The sequence below is a fragment of the Cydia fagiglandana genome, chromosome 13 (assembly GCF_963556715.1).
Source record: "Cydia fagiglandana chromosome 13, ilCydFagi1.1, whole genome shotgun sequence".
NCBI classification, from domain to species: domain Eukaryota; kingdom Metazoa; phylum Arthropoda; class Insecta; order Lepidoptera; family Tortricidae; genus Cydia; species Cydia fagiglandana.
This window is the reverse complement of record NC_085944.1, coordinates 12,815,972-12,834,213: the sequence shown is the minus strand read 5'-3', so window position 1 is coordinate 12,834,213 and position 18,242 is coordinate 12,815,972. Positions and strand designations below refer to the sequence as shown.

At 38.0% G+C, this 18,242-nt stretch overlaps 1 protein-coding gene across 1 annotated transcript in view; it reads left to right on the top strand.

The window, feature by feature from the left end:
* The window catches only part of LOC134670329 (uncharacterized), a 94,280-nt gene that overhangs the window by 39,436 nt on the left and 36,602 nt on the right, over positions 1-18,242 (top strand). Inside the window, exons 9-11 of the mRNA XM_063528128.1 lie at positions 806-898; positions 1,877-1,993; positions 2,781-2,900. Of these exons, the coding sequence (XP_063384198.1) occupies positions 806-898; positions 1,877-1,993; positions 2,781-2,900 (330 nt within the window). The remainder of the gene's footprint in view (positions 1-805; positions 899-1,876; positions 1,994-2,780; positions 2,901-18,242) is intronic.

The window sequence follows — 18,242 nt, the reverse complement described above, 5'->3', positions numbered from 1 at the left end:
AGATGCTAAAATGTAACTTGAAATTAGACACTTAAAACACATACATTTTTCAAATTTGCCGCCTTTTTCTACTGACAAGATCTGCTTGACCAACTTTAATTAGTCCGTCGACGTCCATCCGTCCAGGAAACTCAAAATACATATGAACATAATGAACTTCATAAGGCGATGGTGCATATTGTTGCTGCCAAGTTGGTGCAAACTTGGCTTAGACTAAATTATGCTAAAAAATATGCCAGATGCTAAATGGAAAATTTTGGTGCCAAAGAGAGTGAAAATATGCTAGATCTGGCATCATTTATGCCAAGTTGGCAACACTGCAGTGACACTGAAATCTTCACGGTTTAGCGGAACAACAAATTTAAGTAATTTTAATCTGCAACTGCTTATATGTACTTATGAGTTAATTTTTAGGGTTCCGTACCCAAAGGGTAAAACGGGACCCTATTACTAAGACTTCGCTGTCCGTCCGTCCGTCTGTCCGTCTGTCTGTCACCAGGCTGTATCTCACGAACCGTGATAGCTAGACAGTTGAAATTTTCACAGATGATGTATTTCTGTTGCCGCTATAACAACAAATACTAAAAAACAGAATAAAATAAAGATTTAAGTGGGGCTCCCATACAGCAAACGTGATTTTTGACCAAAGTTAAGCAACGTCGGGCGTGGTCAGTACTTGGATGGGTGACCGTTATTTTTTGCTTTTTTTTGTTTTGTTTTTGCATTATGGTACAGAACCCTTCGTCCGCGAGTCCGACTCGCACTTGTCCGGTTTTTTAATATAACTATAACTCTTTCGTTGCAGAAAGGATATGCGAATGTAAATTTGAGTTGAAGTATATCCCTCCGGTAAGACATATTCATCCGAAGTTTCCCAAACCGGGTTGTCCAGAAATAGGTAAGAAATCTTACTGTATTTATAAATTATAATTAATAGGAATGAATCTGGTGAATAATTGAATTCTAATCTCACTTAGTTACTTTATTCCACGTACGTACATAAATGTACATATTTGTTTATCACATTGTAGAGATTGAACGTATCTATTTAACGGATGAAAGAGGAAACTATGTAAAAATCACCTATAACTATTTTGTCTCAGGGTGAAAAATTGTACTTTATTATGTCAAAGTTTGCTAAAATTTTCCCAATAAACTACAGAGACTACAGAAGATGAGAATACAGATTTTTAAGGGTCGGTAATGTTCATGCGCGTTTTCAAAGAGGCACAATCCACCTGATGATGCCGACATGGCTCTCTGCTTCAGCTGTCATAAATGCGGCCGCAATTAGGCGGTCCCGCATAAACAGAATGAATTCAAATTGTTTATACGACAACGGTTTCACTCACTTGAATTTTTAGTCGCTACTTTTAGCCTGAGGAAGGACCCCCGACGGGCCCGAAACATGTCGCCAATAGCGACTAAAAATTCAAGTGAGTGAAACCGTTGTCGTATAAACAATTTAAAATATATTATGTCTGACGAAAGTTTAATACAGAATGAATTCATTAAGGGACCCACAGATTATCAGTTTGCCGGACGATATCAGCCTGTCAGTTATTCGGAGCTGTCAAATTTTGCGTTTAACTTTAGCTGATATCGTCCGGCGAACTGGTAATCAATAGGCTCCTTTAGTGAAACCATCCCTCAATGTTGGATATTTTCATTCGGCACCATTCGCTCGCACTCCAAATTTTTAACAAAGAATCACGCGTGCGCGGCGTACGCTTCTTGGAAAAATTAGTTAGCAATACACTTTTTTTAAATCATGACTTTTTTTTATGTGTTCAAAATATGACATTATTAAGTAATTATGATCGTTGTCAAATATTTATTCCTTGATAACGTTGATTAATCGTACCAATTACAACAGTGACTGAGCCTCCACCGTTGACGAGAGTTTGCCCGTGCTTCGGCAAGAGAATACCAAATGTCCCTGATCTTGAAGAACTCTGCTGCTTACAGTTCAGAAGCGTTCCTATAAAAACAGGTATTGTACCAATAGCCTACGGCCACTGAAATTTGAACCTATAGTGCAGGGAATAGAGTTGATTTTTATTTGTTAGAAAATTTAACGATACAAAAGAAATGCAACTCTGTTCAAATTGACTGTGGTTTAAAGTTCATCGAACTGAAGATGTAGGTCCTTTGGCTTTAAGAGGATAGGGCACTTCCGAGTTTTAGCACACAATAAATACACTTCCTACAAAACTGAAGTTTGATAGCGATTCAGGGACGAATTATGCTGTATGGCACTATCCCTTTCGGCTCTATAGGGTTGTCAAAATACAAGTATGTAATTATCTTATCTGTGGTTGTGCACGCCAGGGATATCAAGTTGTGTCAACCCTAATAATTGCTCGGAGCAATGCTGAGCCGAACGGAGCCGAGAAAGTCCAAAAGAAGGAGTGTCCCCCCACTGGTTTTAGTTATTCAGTCTGTTTCCGATATGATCTGTCAGTGTCAAAAGTGACGTTTTTTGGTGAAGAAATGTAGGTATCCGATCAATATTGTACCTTTAGTAAATTTTTGAAGCATCTTAAAAGTTCGAATCTTTAGGCCGAAAGTCATGTATATTTACAGATGTAGTGCATAGTTATTTTCCATCGTAATTACCCGGGAACGTACGAACGTGTCTTCCTATTTCAGTCAGTCTCCGTACAAAAAGTACTGAGGTTGTGTGAAGTAGCATGATAAATACGAACGTCTCCGAAAAAATAGGATAGAAATCAATTATGCATATATCTGTATCAGCGTTATTGAAATTTGTGATTTAGTGAGATCGCGGAGGCTGACGCTTCGCAATGATGGGAAGGTGACGGCACGATGGAGGATGGTGGTCCGACGCTGGCCACGCCAGAAGAATCGAGTGGCCAATATAGACGCATTAACTTTTGGTAAGTATCTGACATTTAATGGCTTCACTACACGATGGGCCAGCGCCGGCCACTCCAAGGAACGCAGCCATGCGGTAGAATGAGATAGCTATATCACTTGCTCCCTCTAACGCATAAATCCGTCCCTTGGAGTGGCCGGCGCTGGCCCATCGTGTAGAGGAGCCGTAAAACGTAGGGCCACTTGCACCATTCACTAACCCGGGGTTAACCGGTTAAACCTGGAGTGACCAATGGATACCAATACAATTTGACACTGGGTTAACCGGTTAAATCCGGGTTAGTGGAATTTAATGGTGCAAGTGGTGCTTATAGGGAACAAACAAAATTAGTTTATGAAATATATTTTAATTTGTGTTTTTTAAGTAGCCACTCTACGATCTAAATATCTCTTCTTCGTTTTTTTAGCCCAGACAATAAAAAGTAGCATTTAAAAAACAATAAATGTTGTCAGTTATTCAAACAAGTTGGTTCTTAATTTGGTTTCCAGTTTTATGAAAGACTCTGCTAGAAAGAATTGAAAGAAAATTAAGCCAGATTTATCAGTGTAGCTTTCAGTATTACTTTTTCAACTCTCCTGGCGATACCTTTAGATAATGCTGCTGTGTTTAAAATTGATTTTGTGTCAACCCACATCTTCTGTCTACTTGACTAAATCTTAGACTTGAATCTTATTTCGTCCTATTATCCTAAAGATATGCTAAATGTTTCCAAATTACTTACAAGTATATAAAATAACGGCAAATAGTAGATTCTATTTATTTAAACAATATAAACAAGAACAGGAATATAAAACTAAAACTAACTAAAGTAATAAAATTTTACGAAAACCAGCTGGCTATAAAGCTAGCATTATGCTGTGTTGGGTCCATTTCGTGATGCACACTTATTGATGTCTTATTTCCTTGTTGTTGTTGTCTGTACATGTTTTGTGAACGTCCCGAATAAATATCTTTTATCTTTATCTTTAAAATATCTAGTTCAACAAATAATAAAACCGGGCAAGTGCGAGTCGGACTCGCGCACGAAGGGTTCCGTACCATAATGCAAAAAAAAACAAAAAAAAAGCAAAAATAAAAACGGTCACCCATCCAAGTACTGACCACTCCCGACGTTGCTTAACTTTGGTCAAAAATCACGTTTGTTGTATGGGAGCCCCATTTAAATCTTTATTTTATTCTGTTTTTGTATAGCGGCAACAGAAATACATCATCTGTGAAAATTTCAACTGTCTAGCTATCACGGTTCGTGAGATACAGCCTGGTGACAGACGGACGGACGGACGGACAGCGAAGTCTTAGTAATAGGGTCCCGTTTTACCCTTTGGGTACGGAACCCTAAAAACCAGTTAATGGTCATTCGGATGCAGACCACGTATTGCAATTTGGGACTAATGACACATTGCATTTCGTGATGCGTTTGCGGTGTAACGTTTGGGAAAGCTTCTAATTAACATTGTTAATCAACATAATGTCGAATCCTATTCAAATTTGCAATGCGGTTCTGATTGTTGATGATGTCCGTTAACAACAAAATACATAAAAAATAAGTACAGTCATGTGCATAAATATGGGTGCACAAATCATACTCAAAAATATCTTCCAATATAGCTCTTATGTCAGCGAATTAAGAACTATGGGACATATTTTTGAGAAGATATACGCATCTATATTTTTACACTTGACTGTACCTCTGCCGCCCTAAGCTAAAAGGCAGTTTTTCGACATTTTGCCAAAATGGACTTTTTGTGATATTCGTAATGTAGAGATTGAGACGTATCGACCACTTTGGCCCGTTTTCCGATAAGTGGCTTAGTTTTCGAGAAAAATATCGTAAAAAGACCGTATTTGCACTAATTTTCGTTCGTTCCTAGTCTAAAAAGCGACTATTTGACAAAGCCAGGCTAAAACAACGTATATGCAGCTATACGTTTTTTTACGCTCTGGTTTGCGTAAAATCTTATACACCATATCTAGCCTAAAATAACGTATAAGCCAAAAACTAGGCTAAAAATACGTAAAAGACGCTATACGCACTTTAAGATTAGGATCTTTAGCAAAATTTTAGATCTGATACTAGTCTAAAAAATCGTATAATATTTTTTTTTGTTTAAATGTCTCATACGCCATTTTAGCCTAGCATCACTTAACTTTTTTACATCACCATAATAGTCTTTAGAAACGTATAACTATTATACGTTCTTCTTATTTTGTATGGACGTCGTATTAAACGCAAACAAACTTTTAAAATGGTTGAAAGTGCGTCTAACTAGTCTATAACGCAGTATATGCTCCAACCTTCGTCATGCTCCCCGCGCGCCGAAAGACACCTTTACGCTAAGTAAGAGCCGTCAGCCGCAAGCGCAGGCTTGTGGCTGCCGGAATGAGAGCGGAGGTGACTTTTTGCGCGCGAAATATTGACCGAACGCCAAGGTTAAAAAAATACTTTATTATTGCATTACCATCATATGCTATCAATAATATGTAGTGTTTACAATTAGTACCTTCGAGTATTATCATTTTTATCAAGGTATATACTTTAAAAATGCCTCGCAAATACTTCCACTCGACAGCAAATACGTCTTTCTAGCGTAGTTTGTGATGGTAAAATTGTTCATACGTACTTTTCTACAGCAAACGTTGTTTAAGTTTTATTTATTCATTGGACGGTTTGACTGCTTTTATTTAAATAAAATCAAATTGATATTACAGCTAATTTTATCGGGTTTAATTCCTTATAAGCCAAGTAGGTATTTGACATTATGAAGAGTTTAAATCTTATTGAAAAATGTTTTAAAGGAAATTTAATGAGAATTCTTACGGGCAGTATAACATTTTCCACCTAAGTATTTAGATAACCAGGACAAAGGACCATCGGCATCTTTGTATGGAACCTGGGTCCATCCGAACACCAACTGAGAATTAAAGATAATATTATATACACATATATATATATATATATATATATACTAATATTTTACTTAAATGAAATACTTAAGTAGGTTTTATCTAGTTCATATCGCACCAATAGATTTCGATAAGAAATATCGTAAATTAATTACTGCAAATTATATTACGTTTTATTTATCATAGTATTTATATATTACAGTAATATCTATTACGTTTTATAAAAAAACAATATGTATCATAAAATAGGTTGGTATGTTTGTGTATTAGATAATAGTTGTATGTTAAAATAGTCAAAGCTATGAGTTTGTAATCTAATAGAAAAATAATTTTATTTTGAATCTAATTTTTAATTACAACCGCTAAAAGGCGTTTTAGAATTAAATAAATGACAGAGTATGTGCAGGAATTAATACACTCGTATTAATTTTATTGCTAATGTAGACTACATAATTCGCTAACGTATTACCGTGCGATGAAATTCCATGCCTATTGATAACAAACTAAAATAAATATTAGAGATGCCACGAATTCGGTAAAACATTATGTATTTTTTGAGTTACGTGTATGCAAAAACTGGTCACCTACAAAGATAAATGTTTGCTAAGATTTAAGTCAGCAACAAGCTGGGTTCTCCATACAACTATAGTTACGCTCTCATTTTAAAACGATTAGCTAGATTGCTCTAAAACTTTGTACTCAGTGAAGGATAAGGTATATCTATGCCTGTAATTAATGTGTAGCTTCAGATACCATAGAAAAAAATACAGCGAAAATAAGTTTTTCATACAAAACTTATTTTTCCTCTATTTCATTAGTTTTGCTGGAATATAAACTAATTAGGTACTGGCATAGATATACCTCAAGTCATTGTATGTGCAATTTAGTACAATCCAACACGTTGTTTTAAAATGAGTACGAATCTCCGTTTTTACGGGAAGTAAAAATTCGGCTGAGCTTACTGCGGACTCTGTTAAGTTTCGTTGCTCATGCTCATTAGAAGTATATGTAATGTCATTAGTAGAGTCGAGTAAATCTAGTCTATTATACAAATAAAATCAGAAAGGCCGTACACTAAAAATTTGTTACATATTATGGGGCTATTCCCACTAGTTAGGTATCTACCGCCAAGTTATTACCAGTGGTAACTACAGGGAATTTATATCCCACTTTTCTTCCCAGTAGCTACCACCAACTCAGTTTTGTGGTAACTACTGGGAACTTCTTTTTCCAGTAGTTACCACTGGTAAAAGGTGTGATTTTTTCCTAGTAGTTACCACCAACATTTTTTTACAGTACAGTTTAAATGTTTGTTTATTATATGAACACAAAACACTATACTACCAGGCTATTATTAAAAAAACAAAATCCAGTGATTACTTTTTGGGTTATAATCTTAATTACCATACAAAATTAACACATAGATCGGGATTTTCCCACTAATTAGCTAATTACCATCAAGTTGTTACCAGTGGTAACTAATGAGATTTGTTTCCCAGTAGTTACCACTGGTAAAAGGTTGGATTTTATTCCTAGTAGTTACTACCAACATTTTGTTACAGTTCAATAGTAATAAAAACAGTATAAGTAGAATACTATAAATATAGAGTCTTTATTGAACCCTAACAAGATTGTAGTGGTAACTACTCCCATTAGTTACCACTGGTAACAACTTGATCGTAACTAGTGGGAATAACCCAATTTATATGTTAATTTTGTATGGTAATTGAGATTATAATCCAAAAAGTAATTGCTGGATCTCGTTTTTTTAATAATAGCCTACTAGTATGGCGTTTTTTGTTCGTATATAAATAAACATTTAACTACGTGACTGTTTTTTATTCCCATTTCTTCCATAAATACTAATCTATAAAACCGTATATTCGGTGTTTTTGTTGGTATACGTTTTTTTACACTAGCACGCTAGTCGAAAATCTGGTCAAATTCATAATTTTTCCTAGTATACTAACCAAAAAGGCCGAATAGCTGCTATAGGGTCTTTTAACTTAGGATCTCAAGTGCGAATTATTCATTGGTACTAAGCAAAAAGGCAGCATGTGACATATACGGCGTTTTTACCTAGTTTCTACTTCGGAACTAAGTTAGAACGCCGCATAACGCATGTTTACCGCCTTCTTGACTAGTACGACCTACTCATTTTTAAGCTTAATACTAATTTAAAGTGTTTTTTTATAAAATAAAAAAAAACTGAGCTGTTTAGAAACATACTATAAATACCTAAAATAAGTACATATATATACCTACCACATACAAAAAGAAAAAATGGAAAAAGTTTTACCGTTTCGTAGAAATTCAAGAAAGATGTTTGGGTTGGTTTTTTGCGATTATCTCGAAACTAGCTTTTGTCGAAAAACTGCCTTTTAGACTAGGACGGCAGACCTGCAATATTTTTGTCCTTTTCGGTCTTGTTAACTGTGATATATGTGCAGGGTGCATAAGAGAAAGTCACACGTCCGTTCAGTAGGCGATTTATTATGAGACTGGCGGTAGGTCTATAACTCACTACGTATATACATATCATTACTCTCTTCTTAAACCTAAACATAAATAGTCTATAAAAAAAAACAAAAACTTCAAATCTCAGTCGGCTAACAAAACTCGTATCGTTACATATCGGCCATTATCACTGTTATATACATTTTAACAATAAACTATTTCTTACTCTCTTCTTAATGCTACTTATAAAAAAAAAATATACATACCTACACATCACAAAGCTAAACTGGAGTGCAATGCAAAATGTAAATAGTTACTTATCTTACTTAATGATGCCGGTAACTAAACAAGGTCATCGTAAATCGGAACGCAGATCAGCTGATGAACTGTAGGTATAGGAACGTACATAGGTAAGTATAACATGTAATTTAAAATTGTTAAGGTTACTGACCTTCCTGTAGATCAAAAATAGATGTAGTAATGTACTTACATTAAGGTATGTTTACTAATATTTAAGTTTAGTAGTGACTCTAAACAGTAGTACTTATAACTAAAACAAATTAAATATAGGTCAGTATTCGTCTACTCACATGTAACAAAAGAAACAGTCTTAACAAAGAAACCTTTATTTTATGATCTGCAATCAACAACGTAGCAGCAGGCTAACCTACATAAATAACTAATTATTCACTACAATAATTTAGACAGGTAAGTTTATTATTGTCAACACAATTAACTAACCTTTTGTGAACCTTATTGCAACGAGGTAAGGTATATCAATGGTAAGTTAAGTTAAATTTATTATCTTTTAAGGTACAGTGATTACGATAAAAGAAAAAAAAACTAACATTACTTAACTAAAATTTGTATTTTGGGGGATTTAAAATCCGGCACTCCCTAACATGGCGGGGTTGTTGAGGCGGTTCCTGAGGCGGCAAGGGCGACGTTTGGAGGTCACTGCTAGGGCCAGTGGTAGGTGATGGCGGTGTACTGTGTCTCGCGCTTCCGGGTGGAATGACCTCGCGCGCCGGGGTGTCTGGCGGTGTACCTGGAGTGGGTGCAGCCTCTCTAGCCGTGCTTCCTTGTTCCGGTGGTCTGCCCTGTGGTAAGAGTAAAGCTGATGGATCTGGTGGACATACTAAAACACCCGAACGCCGCTTTAGCTGATCGACGTGCCTATGGGACCCCCTGCCTAAGCTATCTATCACTGTATAGTCGGTTGTTCCCTCTCTCCGTAATATCTGCCCTGGTGTCCATTTGGTGTCGCCCTGGTATTGCCGTGCCCAAACGAGTTCACCCGGCTGAAATACACGTTTTATACCTGCAGTATTAGACATCTGTTTCTTTTGAGACTCGCGCGTCTTTTTCTCACAATCCGGTCTAATCGCGTCCAATTTGGTACGTATTTGCCTACCTAACATTAATGCCGCCGGGCTCTCACCCGTGGACGACGTGTCTCAACGATAATGTAATAAAAATGTATTGATAGCAATATTTATATTTTGCTTTTGCCTAACAGCTTTTTTAATAACCTTTTTGATCGTACGCACGGCATTTTCCGCTGCTCCGTTCGATGCCGGGTGATATGGGGCGGAAAACAAATGTTCTATACCATTAGCAGTCAAATATGCCGCGAATTCCCTACTAGTAAAAGGCGGTCCATTATCGGATACCAATTGTCTGGGCAGACCCCAACGAGCGAAAGCTTCACTGAGTTTTTCAATTGTATTAACCGCGGAGGTGCTACATCGTGGGAAGACCTCCAACCATTTCGATCGTGCATCCACCAAAATTAGATAAGTTTCCCCACCTATAGGGCCTAAAAAATCCGCGTGCACCCTGGACCACGCTCTCGCCGGGAACGGCCACGCGGCGGGCCCGTGCCGGGGTGGCGCGTCGGCCTCGGCCGCGCACACCGTGCACGCGCGACACATGGCCTCCACGGCCTCATCGACGCCCGGCCACCATACGTAACTCCTTGTGAATGCTTTAGTTTTCACAATCCCCATATGACTTTCATGTAATAGATCCAACACTTTTTTCTGACAGCTCTGTGGTATCACAACGCGATGGCCCCACATAACACATCCTAATTCCTCATAAAGTTCGGCTTTCCTGTTATGATAAGGGCGTAAATTATCTATTTCTATCTCAGATGGCCAACTTGATCGTAAATAACTTAAAACCCGACCTAAAATTGGATCTCGTCGCGTTTGCGTTTTGATTTCGTGATAGTCTAACAACATTTCATTTTGTACAAAATGCAAATAAGTTTGCTCTGGAGGTGGGCCATCCATAGACGTCGCATTTTTAACTGGCACCGGCAAGCGCGATAACCCATCGGCGCCATTCGCGTCTGTGCGCACGTATTCTATGTCGTAGGTATATGCCGACAGCTTGATCGCCCACCTTTGCAATCTACTCGCTACCATCGCCGGGATCCCTTGTTTTGGACCGAATATACTAACAAGGGGTTTATGATCAGTCCTTAACACGAAACGCCTACCATACAGAAATTGATGCAACTTTTCAAAACTAAACACAATCGCTAAAGCTTCCCTGTCAATTTGCGAATAATTACGCTCCGCGTCGTTAAGCGAGCGCGAGACATAGGCGACCGGCCGCTCTGCCGCCGCGCCCGGCCGGGGTTGGGTCAGCACGCCAGAAATCCCGCGCGAACTCGCATCTGTCGTAAGAATCAAGGGTTTGTTTTGATCGTAATGCATCAACACTTCTGCGCTAACTAATACCTGCTTAATTGTTTTAAATGCCTTTTCACATTGTTTACCCCATTTCCACGCTACGCCCTTCCTAAGCAAGTCATATAAAGGCGACAATATGGTGCTTAAGTTTGCCACGAACCTAGCATAAAAATTGACAACGCCCAAAAATGATTTTAACTCTGTTATGTTTTGTGGTCGTGGAATTTTAACAATAGCCTCAATTTTTGCCGGGTCGGCTTTAATGCCGTCTTTAGAAATAATAAAACCTAAGTACTTCACTTCTTCAGTAAAAAAGAAACATTTACTTTTTTTTAGTTTCATGCCATGACTATGCAATTTCTGTAAGACTTTGTCCAATGTCACTAAATGGGATGCCACGTCTGGTGTGCCAATTAAAATGTCATCTAAAAATACTTCTACGTGTGGAATATCCTTTAGTAAACTAGCCATGATTCTCTGAAAAATACCCGGACTAGAAGATAGGCCGTAGACCAACCTATTATACTTAAACAATCCCCTATGCGTGTTAATAACCGTATATTGCTTTGAATCGTCTAGTTCTACCTGATTATACGCTTGAGTTAAATCAATTTTCGAGAAAACGCGAGCCCCGTTCAGCCTTACTAATAAATCATCAATTTTTGGAAGCGGGTACCTGTCGATCAGCAAATTCGGGTTAAGGGTTATTTTGTAATCGGCACAAATCCTTAATCCGCCATCAGCTTTACGTACCGGCACTAGGGGCGTGGCCACTCTGAAGTGTCGACGGGCTCGATGACTCCGCTGCGCAGCATCTCGTCCAGCTCGTGGTCCACCCGGTCGCGCAGCGCGTACGGCAGCGGCCGCGCGCGACAGTACACCGGTGCCGCGCCCTCCTTCACGCGAAGAGTCGCCTTGCCGCCCGTAAACCGCCCCAACCCGCCGCTGAATAGCTCCTTATACCTGTCGAGTAATTTACACAGTTCATCATTACTCACAGTTTGACAGTTAAATACTGGGATCTGAATCCCTAGCTCCCTTAGCCATTGCCGGCCTAACAAAGATGTTGTGGCCCCTTCTACAACAAACAGTTCTAAAGTTTTTAATTTCCCTTCGTAAACAACATCTGGTCTTATAACTCCTAACGGTTTAAATTTACTCCCATCAATAAATTTAAATGACAAATTGAATGGCCTAATCGGCCTATGCCTAAAATATTTATAATAATTTTCCTTACTAATACAGGATATTGGGAAGCCCGTGTCTATTTCCATGTCTAACATTATGTTGTCTACGTGCATAGACATGCTTACCGCGCTGTAGTCGCTCAAACAGAGATGATGCAAATTTTCTTCAAATTCAGTGTCCGACGAATTGCCCTCGTCGGCCCCTGGAGTCTCATATTGTGCCGCCTGGACGTGATGAAAGGCGCGCCGCGAGCCGCGACCACCCGCGCCCGCGCCGCGTCTGCCGGCGCCCGAGCTGCGCCCCCCGGCAGCGCCCTGGCCGCTAGCTGCGCCCGAAGACGGGCACACCCGCCTTAGATGCCCCACGCACCCACACTTGCTGCACGTGAAATTTCTATAGCGGCAGTCCGCTTCACGGTGGCCTTCCCGTCCACAAACTGCACATCTGGAGCCATTGTTCGACATGTTGCTGATGCTGGCACCGTTATTCTGTCGGTTATTCGGATTATTGCCTTTATTTCCGCCACGTGGTCCCGGTGTGATCGAATTTACGGACGCCATGTCCGATCTGGCAACGTTGCTCTCGCTCGCACCCGGGCGTTCTACAGTCGCTGCGTCCCTCTCCGCCGCTTCTAACGATAGCGCAAGGCTTACCGCTTTTGAATAGGTTAAACTCTTCTCGGCAAAAAGACGTTGTTTGATAGTATCGTTTTTTAATCAACACGTAAACTGATCACGGAGATTGTCCTCTAATGACGTATCAAAGTCACAATGTTTCGACAGTTTCTTGAGCTCCGTGAGGTATTGTGCCACGGATTCCTCCTCGCCCTGACGCCGCAGCCGGAAACGATACCTCTCGGCCATAAACGAAGGCTTGGGTTCCACATGATCTTGCATAATCTTAACGACATCTGCGTATTTCAAGTTCCCGGGCTTCTTAGGGCTAGTTAAATTCCTCAACAACTCGTACGCGTCCGCGCCCATGACAGCTATTAACGTTGGTAATTGCACCTCAGCTTTAATGTCGTTTGCTTTAAAATACATCTCCAAACGCTCGATGTACTGAGTCCAATTGCCAGAAGCTACTTCGAAAGCCTTGATCTTCCCAACCGACATTTTTGTACCACGACAATGCACCACAACAAAATAACCGCTTTCAAGCCAATTTAATTTTTACACCACACTATCACAGCAACAAAAAAAAATGTTTATATTATATTTGCACGCATCTATAATCCTTTAGTTTAATCGTCGATCGCCAATGAGATATATGTGCAGGGTGCATAAGAGAAAGTCACACGTCCGTTCAGTAGGCGATTTATTATGAGACTGGCGGTAGGTCTATAACTCACTACGTATATACATATTATATATAATGATATTATATTAAAATAGGTATCTATATTATTACCATTGAGTTGTTCAATTATAAGATCAAAGTGCATATAGGTACTTACATCGGTATTTACCGGTATTAATTTTAAGCCAACCGGAGCCATATCCTCCATGGATTCATTAATTTCATTATTCATTTCATTCAAATTTACATTTTGATATCAAAATAAACAGGTGAATTCGAATTTATACTGATATCACTGGCATCTGAGTGATGTCATTCAAATAACGTGCACTTTGGTCGTACTTGTTCGTACATGTATTGGCGCGGGCGAGACGCACGATAACTAAATAATAATTATGATACCAATATCATTCTAATCTCAGCGCACGTTAAGAGCCAACAGGAGTGGTCATTTCTCCATACAAACGTACTCGACTGTTTCCTCCGCGGGTTTTGAAGCTAGAGCAATGATTTTTTTAAACACAGATTAATATTGTTAATATCTGTCTCGGACCGTTTTGCTTTTTTTTGATATTTTTGTTTTTAAGGCGCTAAAGCCCTTCAAAAATGGCCAAAATGGCGTCATTGACTATGCCACAATGAGACGCGTAAATTTTTTTTAAAATCAAATCAAATATTCAAAACTTATATGAATTAGCCAAAAAAGTAAAACGGTCCGACATAGATAATTTCATAATAATTTAGATTTCCAAATTTGGTTACGATTGGTTAAGTTTTGGAGGAGGAAACAGTCGAGTACGATACCTCGATTTTTGAGATCTTTACGTAGGATTTTTTGCTTTGTCCTTATCGCACTAGTTTTAGGAGCCGCTTCCGTTAGCGAGACGGGTATATTTACCTAAAATATTTAAAACTCAGCTCCTGTTTCGTCTTAATAATTTCACCTTGTACATTCCTACAGACAGTTACGAACAAAACTGCTTGCATGACAAAATGACATAATAATATTTTATCAATATGTACGTTCGAATTGGCCTCATAGTAACAACTATCTGTTATAGAAAAGTTCATTTACGCTGGTTAACCTCACAGTTTTGGTTCACCTATATTTTAATTAATCCTGGCCATTTTCATGAGTTTCAACAATAAGCTAATATTTCATTTTCATAATGCAGAATGCTAAACTGATTAATTTGCGGGCAACTGAACTGAATTTACTCGAAACCCTTTGGGGCTTCACCGATATTTGCTTTTTGAAATTGAGCCTTATTTTTTTGAGATTACGACATAAAGTCGCAGAGTTGGATATTTGAAAATTCAATATTTGCGTATGTATATTTGTATATACATAATATATACACCTACTATTGATATACTCGTAAATATATTAGATTTGTAAAACGTGTGTGTAATTAAAATGAATATGGTAAATGTAATAACGAGAAACACGATACTTTGAAACATTTAGTTATACTATTTATAACAGTTTGACAGCTGAAGATGTAGGTAGATCTCAGATGACGGTTATATATTTGTGCCATATTATGGAAAAACTTTGTATTACTGTCATCTGCAGGGAAAATTATGTTTCCGGCTGACGATAATGCTTCCGAAGAAACTTTGGAGTTTGATCAAAGGCAGTTATTATTAGAGTTGAGTTACTAATTTACCCTATTGTCAGTGTCATTAAATTTAATCGAGTTAAATTTATGTTGTTTGTGACGCGAAGTTTTAGAACTTAAATTAATGTTTTTGGAAAATAAATAGACATTTATTAACGATTTCGCAATAAAACATAGAGATAACGTTTACATTACGAGTAGATATAGCGGAGAAAAGGAAATGCTCAAATTAAAGTAAACACAAGAAGTCGTTATATTATTGAATGTACGTACCTAATTTTTTTTTTGTTTTATTGAGAAACAAACAGTCTTACAATAAACATATGAGCAACTTAGCTAGTAGCTACAAATTAATTTTGGTATAGACCTATAGTTTCCTAATTTACAAATGTATGTATGTATGTATGTATATAGGTTTTTGGAAATACGTCAAGTAATAGATTAGCATAGATCATTGACGAGTCTTTAATGATGTATTAATGCTATATGCCGAGTAAAACCCAGCCAAGTGCGAGTCGGACATTACGCAAAAAACGGCAAACTAATCACGTTTGTTGTATAGCCCCAGGTAAGTAGTGATTTAGTAAAAATTATAGTTTCATTCAATCGATCTTCATCCTCATTGGTTTATTTCTATTTATTTTAATGAGAAAATAACATAAGCCTTTAAAAATGCTGTTTATAACGATAGTAATTAGAAAAAGCTTTACTCAATTTATACAATTTTGATTTAAGACAGGAAGACATTATCAAATTACGTGTCTAATAACGAGCCATAACGGCGGTTATCTTTCATTTTATTGTGATAGCGTGGTTCTTACGACTTGCCTATTATTCCCTAAGCATACCTGCCATACGAAACCAATATAACGGTAATCTAGATACCCATAAAAAACCGGGCAAGTGCGAGTCGGACTCGCGCACGAAGGGTTCCGTACCATAATGCAAAAAAAAACAAAAAAAAAGCAAAAAAAAACGGTCACCCATCCAAGTACTGACCACTCCCGACGTTGCTTAACTTTGGTCAAAAATCACGTTTGTTGTATGGGAGATTGGGAGCCCGATTTAAATCTTTATTTTATTCTGTTTTTAGTATTTGTTGTTATAGCGGCAACAGAAATACATCATCTGTGAAAATTTCAACTGTCTAGCTATCACGGTTCGTGAGATACAGCCTGGTGACATAATAAGGTCCCATAATAGGGTCCCGTTTTACCCTTTGGGTACGGAACCCTAAAAATTGTACAGTCGTCGTCAAAGATATGTTTACACTTTTGCACCTTACTCCTTTGTAATAAGGCGAAAAATGTAAACATATCTTTGACATCGACTGTACAGAATTGGAGATCACTCATTTAATGGTTTGCTCAGGCTTGTAAAGTACTGAGCGATGTTATCACAAGTTTGAAAGCTCGTTAAGGCTGGGAATTTTCGTAGAACGGAATTACGTGACCGACATAAGATAAAGGATCGCAGTTAATACAAGCTGTGTATCCGTCTGGGAATCACAATTTCTCAAATGGCCTAGAGCGGGCAGATAGTCATCAAAATTTGAACGACAGTAGATAGGCTTATCGTTTAACTGAGGTGGTTAAGAAGAATATTGTCTTCGGTTACCGCGAAAGTTACTCATGATAGAATAGAATAGAATAGACTTTATTGACCAAAAAATTTAATTTCAGTACATATTACATTTATATAAATTCACATTTCATTTATATCAATTAGTTTCAATATTTTTTCCTTATTAACTTTAATAAATAATTGTAATGTCATTGCTTTTTAATAATTCTTTCAGTCTGCCTTCTTGGCATATAGGCCTCCCCCAGCTCTCTCCACAGCTCTCTATCCCTTGCCGTCCCTATCCAATTTGGCCCCGCATGCTTCTTTATGTCATCCGACCACCTCATTATTGGTCTCCCTTCTCTCCTCTTTCCATCTCTAGGATACCATTCCGCTACCTCTATCCCACTTATTTTTACCTTCTCTTGCCATATGTCCAGCCCATTTCCATTTTAACATTTTTACAGTCACTGATATATCCTTAATTTTAGTTTTCTTTCTAATATCTGTCAGTCTTACTTTGTCTTTCCTTTTCACAGATAAGATAGATCTTTCCATGTTGTGTTGGCAAACTTTTAACTTTTAGTGAGAAATAACTTGATCGTAGGATTTTGACATTTAAAATTTATAGTTATTCTCATTGTATAACATTCATCGCTAGCAAAATCTTTGTCATTTTATATAAGTTATTATAATTTTAGCTAAAGTAATACAGTGTGCTCGCGTAATTCAAACACTATCCCAAAATTTATCACCCAATGTCTATGAGCTAATTCATGGCTATTGCTACTAGGGTAATATCACAGCAACATTTTGCGGAGTTAAGTAAACACGTCACGCACTGATATTACCTAGTCACTCCCATTTGATACACGAGTCCGAGTAAATAGAGTTTTGGGAAGAACTATAGTAATTTGACCTTGATATCTGTAAAAACTTAGAATTATTAGAGAGCGCATTTATTTGGTTTCGGTTGATGTATCGGCACTCCCGGGTTTGCTAAGCGATTTGAACAGCAGATTTAGATGGCTCTGAATGTAGGTATTGAAGCCATTATTCAACCCCCCCTCCCCTCGAAATCACGGCGTAATAATCTACGATCGGCGGTGCGCAGCCCGCGAGGTCATTAGCGCTTAGCGCTTTCATCGTTAGGTACTGAACAGGATTGATACCTTAAATTATCTGAAGTGTGCTATTATTCTACGCCACGTTATTCAATACTCAATATCTTTATTGCTTTATTGTTATATCGTATTACTTAAGGTGGCCACTGACGAGCCTTCTAACAGTCCGAATAGCGTGGCTGCAATCCAAAATCGGACCGTGAGTGAATGCCAAAAACGTAAGTACAATGTTGAATATTAGGATGCCGTCCATTTCGATGAATCCATTGTAACGGCATCCATTTGGAAGGCTCGTCAGTGGCCTGCTTTAGAACATTTAGTAACTGGGGGCCGATTTTTGAAATTCGACCACTCGATTTCGTGTATTTCGTTAAATGATATCTCCACTACTAGGCGTTTAAATTCTACTAATAGAACTGAAATCGAGTGGTCAATACCACTAGATTCCAAAGTTTGATCGCTCGTATTTCAAAATTTAGCATTT